The 16,724-nt window shown below is 35.9% G+C and overlaps 1 protein-coding gene across 1 annotated transcript in view; it reads right to left on the bottom strand.

Moving 5' to 3' along the window:
• LOC136027776 (dynein axonemal heavy chain 3-like) overlaps positions 1-15,977 on the bottom strand; it is a gene marked incomplete at its 3' end in the record, with an annotated part of 73,409 nt that extends 57,432 nt beyond the window's left edge. Inside the window, 4 exon segments of the mRNA XM_065705239.1 lie at positions 1,815-1,997; positions 8,385-8,623; positions 12,275-12,510; positions 15,893-15,977. Coding sequence (XP_065561311.1) covers positions 1,815-1,997; positions 8,385-8,623; positions 12,275-12,510; positions 15,893-15,977 — 743 coding nt within the window.
• Positions 15,978-16,724: the final 747 nt, after the last annotated feature.

Raw genomic sequence — 16,724 nt, 5'->3', positions numbered from 1 at the left:
AGAACTTCTTATTTAAAATTGAATGAGCCCCCTCCGAGGCTTATGCAATTATCCCTTCTGCCCTAAGGCACAAGGACATACTAACATTAAACCACAATAAACCTCCACAAAGCAGAACAAAACTGCGAGGATGATAAGCCTTCCTTATTACTTAAACATAAACAAAATACTGAAGCCCCAAAAAAAATGAACTTCCCTGGAGCATCATATAACACTAACACAAAAGCTTAGCAAACGCCCGTATAACATAAATAAAGCATAAAAACATAAATCCCACATGAACCTTCCTAAAGCATACACAAACATCAACATAAAAACCTAAAAAAACTTCCCTAAAGCACAATAAAACTCCGAAAGCATTAATGAAATAGAAAAGGGTAAACACAAATACACCTTCCTACAGCATAAAGACATTTTAACACTGAGGCATAACAAACTTCCTTACACCATAAACAAAGAATAAAAGCATAAACTAAGTGGACCTCGCTAAAGTTTAGACGAACATTAACACTAAAGCCTTAAACCTCTCTAAATCAAAACAAGTCTCGCTTAAGCATTAACATGCCATGGCTAATGTTATTAAAAGTGAACCTCCCCAGAGAATAAACAAAGATCAGCGCTAAAGCAAGAAAAAAGTTTTCCTGTTAGTTACAACTGAATTCAATATTTTTCATAATTTTAAGCTGCATTATGACACGCAAAGAGAAAAAGTTAGATTGGTTAAAAGGCTATTTTGATGCATCTCTCTACACTAAATTGAAAATGCGACGAGGTATTCTCAAATAAGAACAGTTTCTTCATATTGTGTCTTTTTGGGACTTGTTTCTGGTTTTTCTTTTTAGAGAAAATACAAAAAAGAAATTAAACAAGAATAATGCAAACAATAATGGCGATATTATTTATATTGTACTTTTATTTAGTAGGGAGCATAAATCATACTAAAAAAAACAGTTTAATTTATTATTTAAGTAAAAATATTCAAATTAAGAAATAATTTTGTGACACAAAAAAAAGAATTAAGACACCGTAATTACATCTTCAAATATAGCGTCAAAAATTATATTAGAATCCCAAATTCTTACCTAAAGGCTTGAAAAGAGCTGGTCTTTGTTGCAGAACGTAATACTCCTTGAGTTCAAATTTGTAAGAAGTTATTAACAGCAAAGAGAACAAATAACCCCTATGACCATCTTACTAAAAACTTTCCTATCCATTCAAAACTTTTTTGAAAACAAGAATTTGGATTCTTTCTTCTGCGATCACCTCAACAGTTGATGAAGTTTAATTCGATATTTTAAGTAGTCAATAAATCGTCAATAGTTAGAAATATACAAATCTAAGAAAAACAATAAAAGCTGCCACTTGATGATGATCATTATGACTGCGAAAAAAGAGACTACCTGTTTTCCCACACGTTTCTAATGCGGAAAGTCTGTCATCATTAGGAAATCGCCAAACCTTAGTCTTTTTTAAAAAAGGTACGTTAGGTATTGATGACCTTATCCATGAAATGATGACCTATTATTTCAATTTTGAAATGTTCTAATATAACACAATATTATACATGTAATATTATAATACGATTCTAATATAGAATTATGACCATCTTAGTACAGAATTTTCCTAGGCATTTAAAACTTTTTGAAAACAAGAATTTGAATTCTTTCTTCTGCGATCCCCACAACGGTTGATGGAGTTTAATTCCATATTTTAAGTAGTCAACAAATTGTCAATAGTTAGAAATATTCAAAATAAGAAAAACAATAAAAGCCGCTTTTGATGATGATCATCATGGCTGCGAAAAAAGGGACTACCTGTTTTCCCACGCGTTTCTAATGCGGAGTGAAATGTCATGAAGAACAAAAAGGTTGTGCTCACAAAATTGACGAGAAATGATGACATGCTGATGCCAGGGTACAGGAGCTTTACATATTATTGGGTGGTAGATCTCTGTTGGCTGTAGACTATTCACCAACGTCTCCACGATGCCACGACTCCTGTACAATAATTAAGGTGTCTATTAAACGAAAAAAAAATACTAAAAGACTTTTTCACGGCATTAGAATGGGATTTTATATTAAAAAGGGCCATAGCCCTCTCTTCAAAGAACTACCATAAATGTAAACTATTTACAGTATACTATATGTATAGTATGGTATGTATATATGTATGTATATGGTATGTATATAGTACGTATAGTGCGGTAGAGTATAGTAGATAGTATAATTCAGTGCAGTATAGCACGGTATAGCTTAGTGTATATACCATAGTATAGTATAGTAAGTACACCATAGTATAGTTTGAGTTTAGTTTGCAATATTTAAGCTGTTGATAGAGAGATATATAGCCCCAAAGCTAGTAACCCTTCGATAATATCAAGTGAATATTTAGTATAAAATGAATATTTATCGAGTTAATTTTATTTTCTGAACATTTAAATTTTCTGAAATTGAATGTTTGCTTCAATAATTACTGAATATTTAATTGAATATTATCAAGCTCTCTCTCTCTCTCTCTCTCTCTCTCTCTCTCTCTCTCTCTCTCTCTCTCTCTCTCTCTCTCTCTCTCTCTTTCCCTCTCTCTCTCTCTTTCTTTTTCTCGCAGAAAGAGCGACAAACAGAGAGAGCGAGAGAGAGAGACAGAAAGAGAGAGAGAGAGAGAGAGATTGAGTGTGGAGGGCAGAAGGTAAATTTGAGGAAAGTGTGAAATATATACTCGGACAATCCTGCACAGCAAATTAAGCTCATATAAGTGAAAATCTAACGGTAATGATTCATTAATATGATAAGATATTGGCAGACTGCAAAATTAACATGTAACCAGATTTAAAATAAAAATAGACAAGTTTATCAAAAAATGACATCTCTTTCTCTTTGACAATTTGCAATTCCTTAAAAAAAACAAGAACCAAGAACTCATATGGCACGTATGACGAGGTCGGAACCTAAAATTAGACTCGGTACTAGAGTTATCGATTTCATCGTCCTAGCACGTCAAGAAGCACCGAACTCACCAAAGCACTAGAAATCCCTCCAACTCCCCCAAAGAGATCGGATCCGGTCTGCTTTTGTCAATCACGTATCTATAACTAGTACTTATTCTTGAACTCACCGAAGCACTAGCAATCCCCCCAACTCCCCTAAAGAGAGCGAATCCCGTCCGGTTATGTCAATCACGTATCAAGAACTTGTGCTTAATACTCCCATCAAGTTTCATTCCGATCTCTCCGCTTTAAGAGTTTTCCAAGATTTCCAATTTCCGTTTCCCCCCTTCACCGTTTCACACCTATGTTCTCGGATCCGACCTGAATTATAAATGGAGTATCTGAGACATGCGATCTTTCTATATATCAAGTTTCATTAAGATTCGACCACCCATTCGTAAGAAAAACCTACCTCCATTTTCACGATTTTCCCTCCCTCGAGCCCCGCTCCCAGATAGGGTTGAATTGCAGAAACGACTGCTATTAAGTCAGTTTGACACGCCTACCAATTTTCATCGTCCTAGCACGTTGAGAAGCACCGAACTCACCAAAGCACTGAGAATCCCCCTCCCTGACTCCTCCAAAGAGAGCGGATACGGTCCAGTTAAGGCAATTACGTATCTAGGACTTGTGCTTATTCTTCAAATGCTATGAAGCACGCTTGCACTCTTAGTACCCTGACACCACTGGGGGGAGGGGCTCAAACCTTGTTCACCAAGAACACACGGTAAATACAGAGCTAGCTACCGACAGAAAACTAATGATGGTCTTAAAATCGGCTTCCTCAAAATCCAAGTTTCACTTTATTCAGTTAAGTATCCCACTTCTGACACCACTTATGTCGTCGTAGATAACTTCGAAGACCACACTGCCTTTCCATGACGAAAGTAAAACAGTTCAAAATAGGGATGATACCTTTTTATTGACAGTGAATAGATATAAAATTATTTAACTGGATATTTCGAACACATATACAGTGTTCATCATCAGCAGTAAAACTGCTGATGACTGTTTTACTTTCACTTATGTCGTAATCCGTATACAGAACACAAGTTGTATTTACTCTACGATACAACATATAACGATTCACCGGTCTTATCACTCTTAACTCCGGTAGCTAACTAACTCATTTCATTCATCGGAGCGCGATTTACCACTCCGTTACATCTGACTTTATAGTCTCTCGACACAAAATATGATCTTTGGCAAATGATTTTCGACAAAATCACCACAATAGTTGTGGGGTGGACTTTTCACGAGCTTGACTAACCAGAATCATGACTGAAAACAGTGCAGGAGTATGACATTGCGGATTGGCCCCTATTGAGAAATTATAGCTTAGTAAATGACAAAGCACTACAATGAACTAATTCCAAAAATAGAGCTCTTTGGTTAAGGAAAGTTAGGAAAGTTAAGGTAAATGAGAAAAAATAATTTTCAAATAGTTCTTGGTAACGAACTGTTTTTAAGGAGCGAGGCGTCTCAATAGTAACCAAAACTCTTAGAAAACAAGGTCTTGGTAACAATAGATAAATCAAAGGAATCGAATTTCTATGCTTATTCAAAATATGTAAATTCATCAAATTGAACGGTGCCCATCAAAATATACAAGCCTGAGAGATTTACCCAATTTTCAAAAAGGGGTGACACATCCCCAAAATGTCAAGTGATGTTAATGAAAATCACTCCATTAAATTCAGCATACCAGAGAATCCTTCTTTAGATGTTTCAAGCTCCTACCTACAAAGACATGGAATTTTGCATTTTTGCCAAAGGAAACGCTTACTTGTTTTTTGTTATTCTTTTTTCCAGGGCGATCATACCGAAAAAGTGATCATAAAAGATCGGGAGAGGGCTCATTTGATCGGAAATAAAAAGTTCTCGTGACCTTTCTAAGTGACAAAAAATATTGCAGGGCAGCTATCCCCCCTCCCACGCTCATTTCTCCCCAAAGTCACCCGATCCTAATTTTGAGATAGCCATTTCTTTCAGCATAGTCAAAAAATCTAATAAATGTAGCTTTAAGTATGACTTAACCCCCACATTCTACGGGGGAAGGGCAGCAAGCTATGAACTTTGTTCATCGTTTACATATAGCATCGGTTATTGGGAAGTATACAGACATTTTCAGGGGAGATTTATATTGGGGGGAGGGGTCAGGGGCATTACGTGGTAGGATCTTACCAGAGAGGTATTTTTCATAGGGGAAGAGAACTTTCCATGGAGGAAGATCTGGATTTCCCAGTAACACTAAAGCTTAAAACGAATAGAAAAGATTATGTATATGAGGGGAGGGGTGGTCGCCACGTCAGCAATACCTCGCTCTTTACGCTAAAGTTTTTTGGTACTTTTATAAGAGGTATTCATTCTAATTAAATGGCCCTTGTGATTCAGGAGTCATTCTTAAAGAATTGGGACAAAATTCAAACTTAGGGGAAAAGAGCGAGGGAGCGAACCACTTATATACGTAATAATTTCTTTTCGTTTTAAGTTTTAACCTTGCTCCTTACTTTCAATTGAAAAAACTTGTCTTTTTATTTAATTGATAGCAAGATTCTTCATGTAGCCATGGTGAAAATTGTTAGTATCTATGTATCTGAAATATGGTCTGCATTTAACGAAGCATTTGGAACAAGTCACCACTAAATAGTTAAAAATCCTCGTAAATTGATAATTGAAAATTGACTCTTAAGATTTAAGCCCAGGGATTTTACAATATTAACAAGATTTTTTCCTTATAATTCTTTAAAAAATTAGACTTTACATCAAGTTTTTACATTAAAGTTTTTACATCAATGACATATTTTCGTAAAATATCACATCATTTTTAAGAAAAGATAACTTCTTAAAAAAGACAAATGGCCCTAACAGCCCTACCTTTTAAAAATCTAGTCCATTCTCCTGTGTAAAATCCTAAGGCCTAAGCCAGTAAAAAGACCAAAAAATCGAATTTCATACCATTGGTACTTCTATCGAAATTATAAACCAGTAAAAGAACAAAAATTATTTGAGTCACAGAACCTTTATCAAGCAGTCCCTCTGTTTCTGTATGGTTTAAGCAAAAGTGATGTATTGGTTATGTAGGTACCACACACCAACATATTTCACCGTATTACTCTGTAAGGGCCACACTGAAGGAAGCCATGCTTAATGCAGCAACAAGAACTCGCCTAAAATTTACGCTTTCTCATTGGCTAACTTCTTTAGCCTGTAACTGCCCAGCCATACATCGGCAAAAGAAAACTAGTATTATGATATTCTACCTTTCTTTGGGGAATATCTACAACCATGGTGACATAATCAACTCTGAGAACCTTCCCCAGTGTATCTCAGGTTAAGCAGCAATCGGTCGCACGATATGAAAGAAACCCAATTTTAATTGTCAGAGCACAATCAAGAAAAAGCTTAACTTAAATGAACCAACAAACAAGAAATCAGTAAGTAAGAAAATTAAGTACAAACAGTAAAAAAAAAGTCGCCTCTTTCGCGAGCGACCCAATCAGGGGAAAGTAACTGCGAATGAGTTGTATTCACTTAATTCACCTACATCCGGCCAGTAAAATAAAAGACGTCGAGTTGAGACAGCTAACATGGTGACTCATACCCATAAATATCAAAAGAGAGTATTAATGCAATAAGTCAATCTCTTTCAACAGATTCAAGGATTTAAAAACCAAGACATTTAAAGAGGAATAGGAAAGGGGAAAAGCGAATCTATATAAGAGGAGAGAGTACATTCCCCTGATAATAACATGGATGTCACCTATGACCTCTGTCATAATGCTTTATCCTAAGTCCCAAAAACTTATTATGGTTCCTTTTCACACGTCCTGCATCTGTAAGCCGAGTAGCAACTATGTAACATGATCTCATGAAACACCATATCTACCTACTATCAACACAGTCTTGTCAGGACCTCTCCCCTACAGGTAAGTAACAGTAATTCAGATAAATTGACTCGAAAGTTCAAAAATTTTGGAAAGTCAGAAGGTTCAGTTGGCATTACCCCTTGACATAATAATAATTTTGTAGTAACAAATATGTATATGAACGAAAACTAACCCTTATATGACTAGAAAGCACGGTTGGTAGGTTTGGGGAAATACCAAACATACCTTTTGTGCTCTTCTTTTCAGTTTTCTTAGAAAAAAAACACTTAATTTAACATTTCTTATTCCTAGGCTTTACCCTTTGACTGACCTTTCCTCAGATACGGGTCTTTAATTGCTAAACATACATTAAATTTAGTACAGGAAATTCTAGCTCCACATGGTGTTCATCACGCAAGTGCTCCTCATCACTATGTTAATTTCTCTAAGTATTCTATCTAACCCAAACACTCATCAATGGCCACACAAAATCCCCGCCCTTTCACTCAATGTCACTTTAGAACTTTATTATTTCTATTACTTTAACTGATATCTCTCTTTCGTCTTTTTTCGAAACTATATTTAGGGATCATCCATTCTTATGCTTCTTAGTGTTGATTTTTGTTTTTATTCTGACGTTACGCAGTTCATCTCTGTTTTTCTCTGCTTTCTCGATACATGATTTCTTACTTTCTTTCTTTTTTTTTCCTAGCGCACGGTCAATTTTCTTTTATTAGTGGCCTTCATTTCTGTATATTCCCTGTTTCCTCTTCTTTTTGGACATTCTGTAATTTAGTGTTTTGTTTATTGTATTTGTGGTTTCCTCTCATTGCAATATTAGCCCTCGAACAAGCTAAGCCTCTTGGACAAAATAACCATTAGTAGTGCTTTCAAATAATCTTTTTAGCATGAATAAATTGACTGATTGATTGAGTGAAGAATCAGAAAAATTAAGTTAACAACAAAATGGTAGTAAATAGCTTTAGCAGGCGTAGCTTTCCTTTGAAGGCATAACTGTCTTTGGGAAGCAAAAGATTGTTAGTGTTTAAATTTCTAACGACAAACACCATTTTCAAATACGATTAATTAACATTACTACTGCTACTACTAACAACTTACTTCAGCACCAGGCCACTGGAGACCAACACAGCTGCGCTTGCCTCCATCCTAATCTGTTTTAAGCCTCCTTCTTTACACCCTCCTAGGATGTTTCCATTTCCAAAAAATCTTTTTTACGTCAGATTCCCACCCCGACTGTGGACGACCTACTTTCCGTTGAGCCATAGACGGTTGGCCGAAAAGGACAATCTTGGGAAATCTGTCATCCTTCTCCCACATTAACTTAACATACTTAACATTTCGACGAGGAAACAGACGAAAATATAATGCTGCCGAAAATATTTCATAGTTTCAAAACAGTGCCTTAGAAAATCACGGTTTTGGGGTATGAATAGACGTTCAGGGATACAAAAATACCATTATTTTTGGATCATAGGTGCTTTAAGAACAATAGTTAAAATAAAGTGAATTACTTGGTATTGAATCGTCCTCCAACCTTCTTTGAGATGATGTCCGACCGTGATGACGCAAAAGACCGTGAGAGCTCAAACACAACTTCCTCATTATCAAATTTATTTACCGAAGCAAAAGTTTTCTTCTGAGAACAGGGAGAGGTTGGTTCACTATAGCAGTCAGTTGTTGGAGGAGCGGATTTCTCCTTCTTCCTCTTCTTGCAATTGGTTTTTGTTTCTGGTTGTTCTGTTGATAGATACTAGAAGAATATATAACTATTTTAGTAAAGAAAATAAACTAACGTCGAGTGGGGCTTGTATACGACATTTGAGACTAACATAGATCCGTATTATATTATTTACATTAAATAGTTAGCTTAGTGGAAAGGAATTTTTTAATTTATCTTAAATACTTTGTAAATGTGTACATTTTGTATTTAGTACATACATGGTTAGCACGCAGGCCTTCAAATACTTTTTCCATAAGGACAAGGATTCGAGTCTTGTTGGTCGTATGTTATTTGGTTTGGAATGGGGATCAGTGGCGTGACTCTGTAAGCAGAGACAGAGTCAACCCAGTTTTATATGGGCAGATAGAGAAACCTGGGAAAGGTAAACAGAAAGGGTGTTCAAAAGTACAGTATGGCTGAGCCATGAGCCCCTGATTGCACTTCCTAGCTCAGGGACCATAAAACGGAGATCAGCACAACTGGTAGAGACTGTAAAGCTCAATTTCCTATTAGTAGTTTTTACTCCATACAGACTTGCTCAATAATATTAATTGGACGGGAATAAGAAAGAGCTAATTTCATAGAGATACTTTCAATTAGAAAAAGAGGAATATAAACGAAACAGGGAGGGGACAAAAGGAAGGATATGAGTTCTTGCCCCATATATCCAAAGTCTTTACTACGTATACTGAATTTTCATATATTTTCATATATTCATATATTTTCTATGGAAATTCCTCAATATGTGCTAAGTCTCAAATGTTGAAAGCCAAAGGCTACTAATGCTTAAGGTGAATAATGCTAACTGTTAAAATTCAAATACTCTCCTCCTCACGGAAGCAGCCCTTCCTCCCCTCCCAGCAATAACAAATTTGTGTTACTTTTTTAAAGGATGAAGTCTCATTTAGGTTCCATGGGGATATTAAGCATCCCCGAGGGGCATCTAGCTTTAAAGTTTTTATTGAAGGAATACAAAAATCACCAAAAACCTTCATACGATACCTTAAGTTTTACTTTTTTCATTTTACCGTTATCGTCACTATACAGAAATACATATTTAGGTAAATCAGTGTTATTAGCATTAGACATAGCTATGTGCTTTGGCTTTCAAATAAACAACCGTTGCCTAGGAACTATTTTGAGCAAAATAACAAAGTTTCTTTGAGCATATAGCTAAAAGTGCAAGGTTAGAAAGGTTTTCCAAATAGCCCAGTTTCCAAGTAGTCGTAAATAGTGTTTCTTAGATAGATGGGCCTCGTGTTGAAATTTTTGGGTAGAGATGGCGTTATGAGAGAAGCATAGATCCTATGTGTGAAGACTATGAAGACTGAGTGTCCTAGGCCTTGTCTGAATTAAACTAAAGCTAAAGGACTTTAACATCACTTGTTAAAATTAAGCCGGATTTCAGCTGATCTTTATTTTAAAATAATGGAGCTATAGAGAAGGTTCTTAAACTCATCCGTTTTCTCCATATCTTTCGTTCTGTTTTTTGCTTTGGGACTTAATCCGTCTTGTCTAATGAGGAACGATTTTGAAATCCGATAAAGCAAAGTGTCTAGAAAAGAAGAATATTATAAAACCTAAATTATTTTTTTATCCTATCTATCCAAAGAATAATGAATCGAAACCGAGGATCAGATTAGCAAGATAATGAGTTTTACATCGGCCATATACCTTATAAGGGGCTGTTACCCATAGGACTGCACTTAATAAGTCACACCTATAGGCGAGATTATTTGATTTTGTCTTTTCTGATTTAAAAAAGTATCTTGAAATTTTTAGCTGACGCGATGTCAGGCTGAGGAGGGCATAAGGAGCGTCAAAAGGTTGGCATCATGCACTTCGGTTCTGGCCATTAATAGTACTAGAACTCAAAATACTCACGAAAAAAATACATGGGAGATAACTCACACCAGGTATTATTATTAGCGTGAGAAACTACTGGGTTAATGAGCCTGACCTGGGTGGTCCTTTCTTGCTGATGTACAATCTTCAAGCCTTGACGATTGTACCTAGGACACAAATCAAACTCCAGCCTTTCAGGGGTGTGAGGGAGTACTAGCTCCAGTCTTACATGCAATTAAATTAAAAAAAAACAAGTTTTTTAAATGAAAGTAAGGAGCAACATTAAAACTTGAAATGAACGGAAATTACTCCGTATGTGAAAGGGACTTTTCCTCCTCAGCGCCCCGCTCTTAACGCTAAAGTTTTTTACTGTTGTAAGGAGTAGAGTTAAGAGAAAGAGTCAAACTGAAAGTAACAAAATTACTCCATAGTACTTAAAAATTACTAAGTAAGGAGCAACATTAAAACTCAAAACGAACAGAAATTACTCCGTATATGAAAGGGGCTTTTCCTCGTCAACGCCCCGCTCTTTACGCAAAAGTTTGACTCTTTCTTTTAACTCTATTTTTAAAACAGTAAGAAACTTTAGCGCAAAGAGCAGGGCGTTGAGGATAGTTCAAATAGGAAGCAGAAATTTGCCGAATGACAAGTATTTGTACAAATGGGTGAGCACAGCTTACTCTATTCAAGTATGAAGGATTACCCTAGAAAATTTGGTCCAGTGTCTTCCAGAGGAATAAGAGGCTCTTGTTTTGTACTTTTAGTGCTTGATGTCAGATAGTTTTCCAGCAGCAAATGCTTCGCTGAAGGTATCGAGGAACCCAAGGGTAAAATTGATATATAAATGTAAAATAATAATATAAGGTAAATATAAGGGTAAAATTTTGTATAAATGCTTCAAGTTTTCGTTTAATAATTTTCCTTTTTTGCCTGACGAGTGATTATGTCTCTCTCACTCCATTCTTGCCAGGATCTCCCTTACCGCCTATCAGTTCATCCTTCTCACTTTCAATTTGAGGAGAGGATTCACTGATGGCTATTTATATACTATAAGCATTTGTGCTCCTTTTTTGTATCCTTCGCTCATCTAACTTGTAGGTTTAAATTTAAACCCAAGCATTAGACTCAGAATTCTTGAAATATTCAAAGTATATCTTGAGAATATATTCCTGAGGTCAAGAGCTGACGCATTAATTAACGGAGTTAGCGACAAATAAATATAACAGAGGCGGGGGGGAGGGGAACACCGCCAAATGGTTGAGCACAGCTTACTCTATTCAAGTATGCAGGATTATCCTAGAAAATTTGGTCCAGTGTCTTCCAGAGGAATAAGAGGCTCTTATTTTGTACTTTTAGTGCTTGATGTCAGATAGTTTTCCAGCAGCAAATGCTTCGCTGAAGGGATCGAGGAACCCAAGGGTAAAATTGATCTATTTATTTCTTCGATACATCTTACCCTAGTGAAAAAGCTCAATATTGAGTTCCAGATTACTTCAGTCAGGGTTCATTTGCCACTTACCAAGGCAGGAACATGCTTCAGAGAGATAATGGATTTTTTTTGTGACAAACAGCGCGTATAACAATCCATTTGATAACTGATTCATTGACTTTCAGATTCATTTATATGTAAATCACAAAGATGACTTATTGAATATCTCGAAGTGTATTGACCCCAATGCTGCTGTTTCTGACCAGGTTCCTTCCTTAGCACCACTTTATGAAAGATTTTCTGAACCTTGATGTTGATGATTCGGACAAAGAGTTTTAATCTCTTCGGCACGCAGACGATACAACCCGGTCCAAAATAAGCAAAGATCCAGCAAAATTTGATCATACCTGTCTGAATGTAAGAATAGAGTAGGCTATTTTCACTTCCCTGCTTTTTTGGAGTTCATGGGCATCCTGATGGCACTCAATCACCGCAGCAGAGAGGCATCTTTCACCATTGAAGGGCGTCAAAAGTCCCCTCAGAAATAAACTTGACTTAGAAAATCTAAGTGCTTTAATACATGTACACAGGCTTGTTGAAGACCCAGCAATATGAGGAATGTCTTCATCAATAGTCACAGAGGCTTAGAAGTGGAAAAGGGGAGACTAGTAACACACAATACTTTCTTTTCGGTGGATCTTCAATATTTTTACTTATTGTTGTTGTATGTTTGAAGATCACAGAATGTATTTTTCATTTAAAACTTACGAAAATTCGGTGTTTGTTTTGTATAAATGCTTTAAGTTTTCGGTTAATAATTTTCCTTTTTTGTCTGACGAGTGATTATGTCTCTCTCGCTCCATTCTTGCCAGGTTTTCCCTTACAGCCTATCAGTTCATGCTTCTCACTTTCAATTTGAGGAGAGGATTCACTGATGGCTACTTAGATACTATAAGCATTTGCGCTCCTTTTTTTGTATCCTTTGCTCATCTAACTTTTAGGTTTAAATTTAAACCCAAGCATTAGACTCAAAATTCTTGAAATATTCAAAGTATATCTTGAGAATATATTCCTGAGGTAAAGAGCTGACGCATTAATTAACGGGGTTAGCGACAATAAATATAACAGAGGGGGGTGGGTGTGAGGGGAACACTGCCATGTACATTTGGTGAAGTTGTGGGTTTGCAAAATGACTGCCGTTAAAAAGTTAATGATGATACCTATTTCTGCGGGCTGGTAGAATTCCATGCTCTCTGGCCCTTGCGTTTGTTGTCAAGATGCCTCTTTTGCATGATTCGTTCTTTATTATAATTAAATAAAAAAAAAATAAAATAATTTTAGCTGAAAGTAAGGAGCGACATTAAAACTTAAAACGAACAGAAATTACTCCGTATATAAAATGGGTTGTCCCCTCCGCAATCCCTCGCTCTTTACGCTAAAGCTTTTAATTGTTTTAAAAAGTAGAATTGTGGCAAAAAGTCAAACTTTAGCGTAAAGAGCGAGGGATTGCGGAGGGGACAACCCATTTTATATACGGAGTAATTTCTGTTCGTTTTAAGTTTTAATGTCGCTCCTTACTTTCAGCTAAAAAAATTAGTTTTTTTTTATTTAATTTCTGAACGTTTTTGAATTAATGCATGTTTGGTTTTGGTTCTCCGCACATAAATTATTAAAATGAAATTTGTATATTAATACTTTTGTTTTGCTAAATGGCTTTCTCTTCGTTTTGATCAGACGATTTTAAGAAACAAGGGGTGGAAAGGGAGGCCTAGTTGCCCTCCAATTTTTCGGTTACTTAAAAAGGCAACTAGAACTTTTAATTTTTAACGAACGTTTTTATTAGTAAAAAATATACGTAACTTAAGAATTAACTTACGTAACAAACTTTCATAATCTTATATTTTTATTATATATACGAGGGGGTTTGTACCCTCATTAATACCTCGCTCTTTACACTAAATCTTGTTTTGTCCCAATTCTTTAAGAATGACCCCTGAATCAGAAAGGCCGTAGAATAAATAGTTGAAACTACTAAAAATACTTTGGCATAAAGAGCGAGGTGTTTATCTCCTCCTAAATACCTCGCTCTTTATGCTAAAGTATTTTTAGAACCCCTCATATGCGTAATAATATCTCTTCGTTTTAAGTTTCAATGCTACTCCTTCTTTTCATTTGAAAAAACGTTTTTATGTTTATTTTTCATTGTTTTCTTATAGTAATGCTAGAAAATCATGCGCCCTTTTCCTTGAATTTTTCTTCCCCCATGACAGATTCCTCCAAGGAAGGATACTCCAACATGGCCCCTCCCCTCAGCCCCACCCCCAAACAAAATAAAATCCCCCTGAAAACGTCTGTACACTTCCCAATAACCATTAATATATGTAAACACTGGTAAAAGTTTGTAACTTGCAGCCCCTCCCCCAGGGATTGTGGGGGAGTAAGTCATCCCCAAAGACATAGTTATTATGGTTTTTGACTATCCTGAACAAAATGGCTATCTCAAAATTTTGATCCGTTGACTTTGGGGAAAAAATGAGCGTGGGAGGGGGCCTAGATGCCCTCCAATTGTTTTGGTCACTTAAAAAGGGCACTAGAACTTTTCATTTCCGTTAGAATGAGCCCTCTTGCGACATTCTAGGACCACTTGGTCGATACGATGACCCCTGGGGAAAAAAAATAAAACAAATAAACACGCACCCGTGATTTGTCTTCGTGATTTATCTACATTTTTGTAGATAGGAGCTTGAAACTTCTACAGTAGGGTTCTCTGATACGCTGAATCTGATGGTGTCATTTTCGTTAAGATTCTACGACTTTTAAGGGGTGTTTTCCCCTATGTTCTTAAATAAGGCACATTTTCTCAGGCTCCTAACTTTTGATAGGTAAGACTAAACTTGATGAAACTTATATATTTAAAATCAGCATTAAAACGCGATTCTTTTGATGTAGCTATTGATATCAAAATTTAATTTTTAAAGTTTTGGTTACTATTGAGCCGGGTCGCTCCTTACTACAGTTCGTTACCACGAGCTGTTTGACTATTGGCTATAGTTCGTTCTTTAATATAATGTTCTTCTAATGATAGTCTTTTAATATAACAAAGAGGAAAAAGCCTAAGACTTTCTCTTATTTGGAATAGCAAGAGACAACCCTCATAGAATCAGACATTAAACTAATTCTAATCAATGTCAAGGTCAATTCTTTACTAGGTTTTAGCTATCTCTGCAGCCACAATACCAACAAAACTTACATAGTCCCCATTTATTATTAACTATACCGATCCTATATATAAAATCTATACTATATTCTTGCTTATTTCTTTACTGCAATACCGCTGCAATCCGGATCTTCACTATAAAATTAATCATCCACAACGGACAACAGTTCGCTCTTTAATATAATAAATTATAGACAAATGCATTTTTCGTTAAAAAATTCTTTTATTTAAAACTTTTTTCTAATTACAAAAGTTTTCAATTACGTAATTTCCTTTAAAATGAGCCATTAAAAAACCCTCTACTATGTTCCAATGCCAAGCTATCTGAAGAGGAAAAGAAAGAAAAAAAAATAATGCCGTATATGGAGAATATCGTGGTTGTAGTCACTTTTCATAATTTTCAAGCCACATTTCCCTTGTTGTTCAAGCCAAGGGGCGGTAAGTGTCCTATATATGGGTTTCTGACAAGGCAGTTCTAATAGTGGACTTCTTGTTTTGATCTGACTCTATTTTTAGTAGTTACGAGTTATTATATTTCTTAGTATTGGACGTTATCATCTCTTACTAGATTCCTAGCTACCGCTGCAACCCAGATTGCTAGCTACCACTGCAACCCGGACACTCTAAACCGCAGTATTTAAATGACGGACAAGAGCAGGGGTCTCGTCAAAGTAACCAGGGAAATAAGATTTATCACTATCTGTCTGCTATTTCAGCTTAGGCTTGACCCACGACAATTTTCCAGAGGAAAGTAAATATGTAAGAAATCTACACCATTTATATTTTTTTTTTCGAAACTACAGTTTACCATTAAGGATTCCAGCACGGGAATAAAAAACGTTCAAAAGCAAACGATCTTCAATTTGAGGAGAAATGCCGAGTACTGTGGTCATTCGTTTCAACAGAAAACCAGAAAAAGGCAAAAACAAGATATTATGCCAAGTAAAATGTAAAAGAGTAGGTAAATAAATAAAAAAAAAGATTTTAGATCAAATTTCAGTTTTTCATTGAAATTCACTTTTTGTATAAATTCTCTTCCTTCTTGAAGCGAATTTGAAAACAGAATGTCTTACCTCAATACCTCCTCTGCTGTTTATCGGTGTATAGCCTGTTATTATTGACCACGATTCCTTTGATGATTCTTTCGGTTGTTTTTGATAAGTTTTATGGTAAAATGTTTGTGTTTTTTTTTTGTGGCGGTGGCAACTGTGCTAGAATTATGTGCTAGAAATAGATAATATGGAGATAATAGAAATTATATAGATCTACAGATCCAACTAAGATCCTAAACGGCTTTTCGAGTACTCACCCTGACCCCTGCCCCTCCACCATTAGGACGTAGGATATTATGACTCCAAAATATGTGTCATACTCTGAGGATTTTCTGAAGATGGATTTTCTACGAGGAGAATTTTCCTTTTGGATGGAAGTTTCCGGGAGCAAACTTTCCAGGGAAAATTTTACACAGGAGAATCTGCATGAATTCATATGCAAAATTTGGTTTATTGGTCTTATTTTCTTGTTGGCGACCCCATTTTATATGTGGAGATACTCAGAGGTAATTTTCCAGAGAATTTTTCAGCGGAGTTACAGTTCTCGGGGATTTTTACGCGGGGAGGGGGATTTCCCACGGAGGAAAT

Source organism: Artemia franciscana, chromosome 5 (assembly GCF_032884065.1).
Source record: "Artemia franciscana chromosome 5, ASM3288406v1, whole genome shotgun sequence".
NCBI lineage: Eukaryota > Metazoa > Arthropoda > Branchiopoda > Anostraca > Artemiidae > Artemia > Artemia franciscana.
Note: the sequence above shows the minus strand (reverse complement) of the source record. Positions and strands in the feature narration are given on the sequence as shown.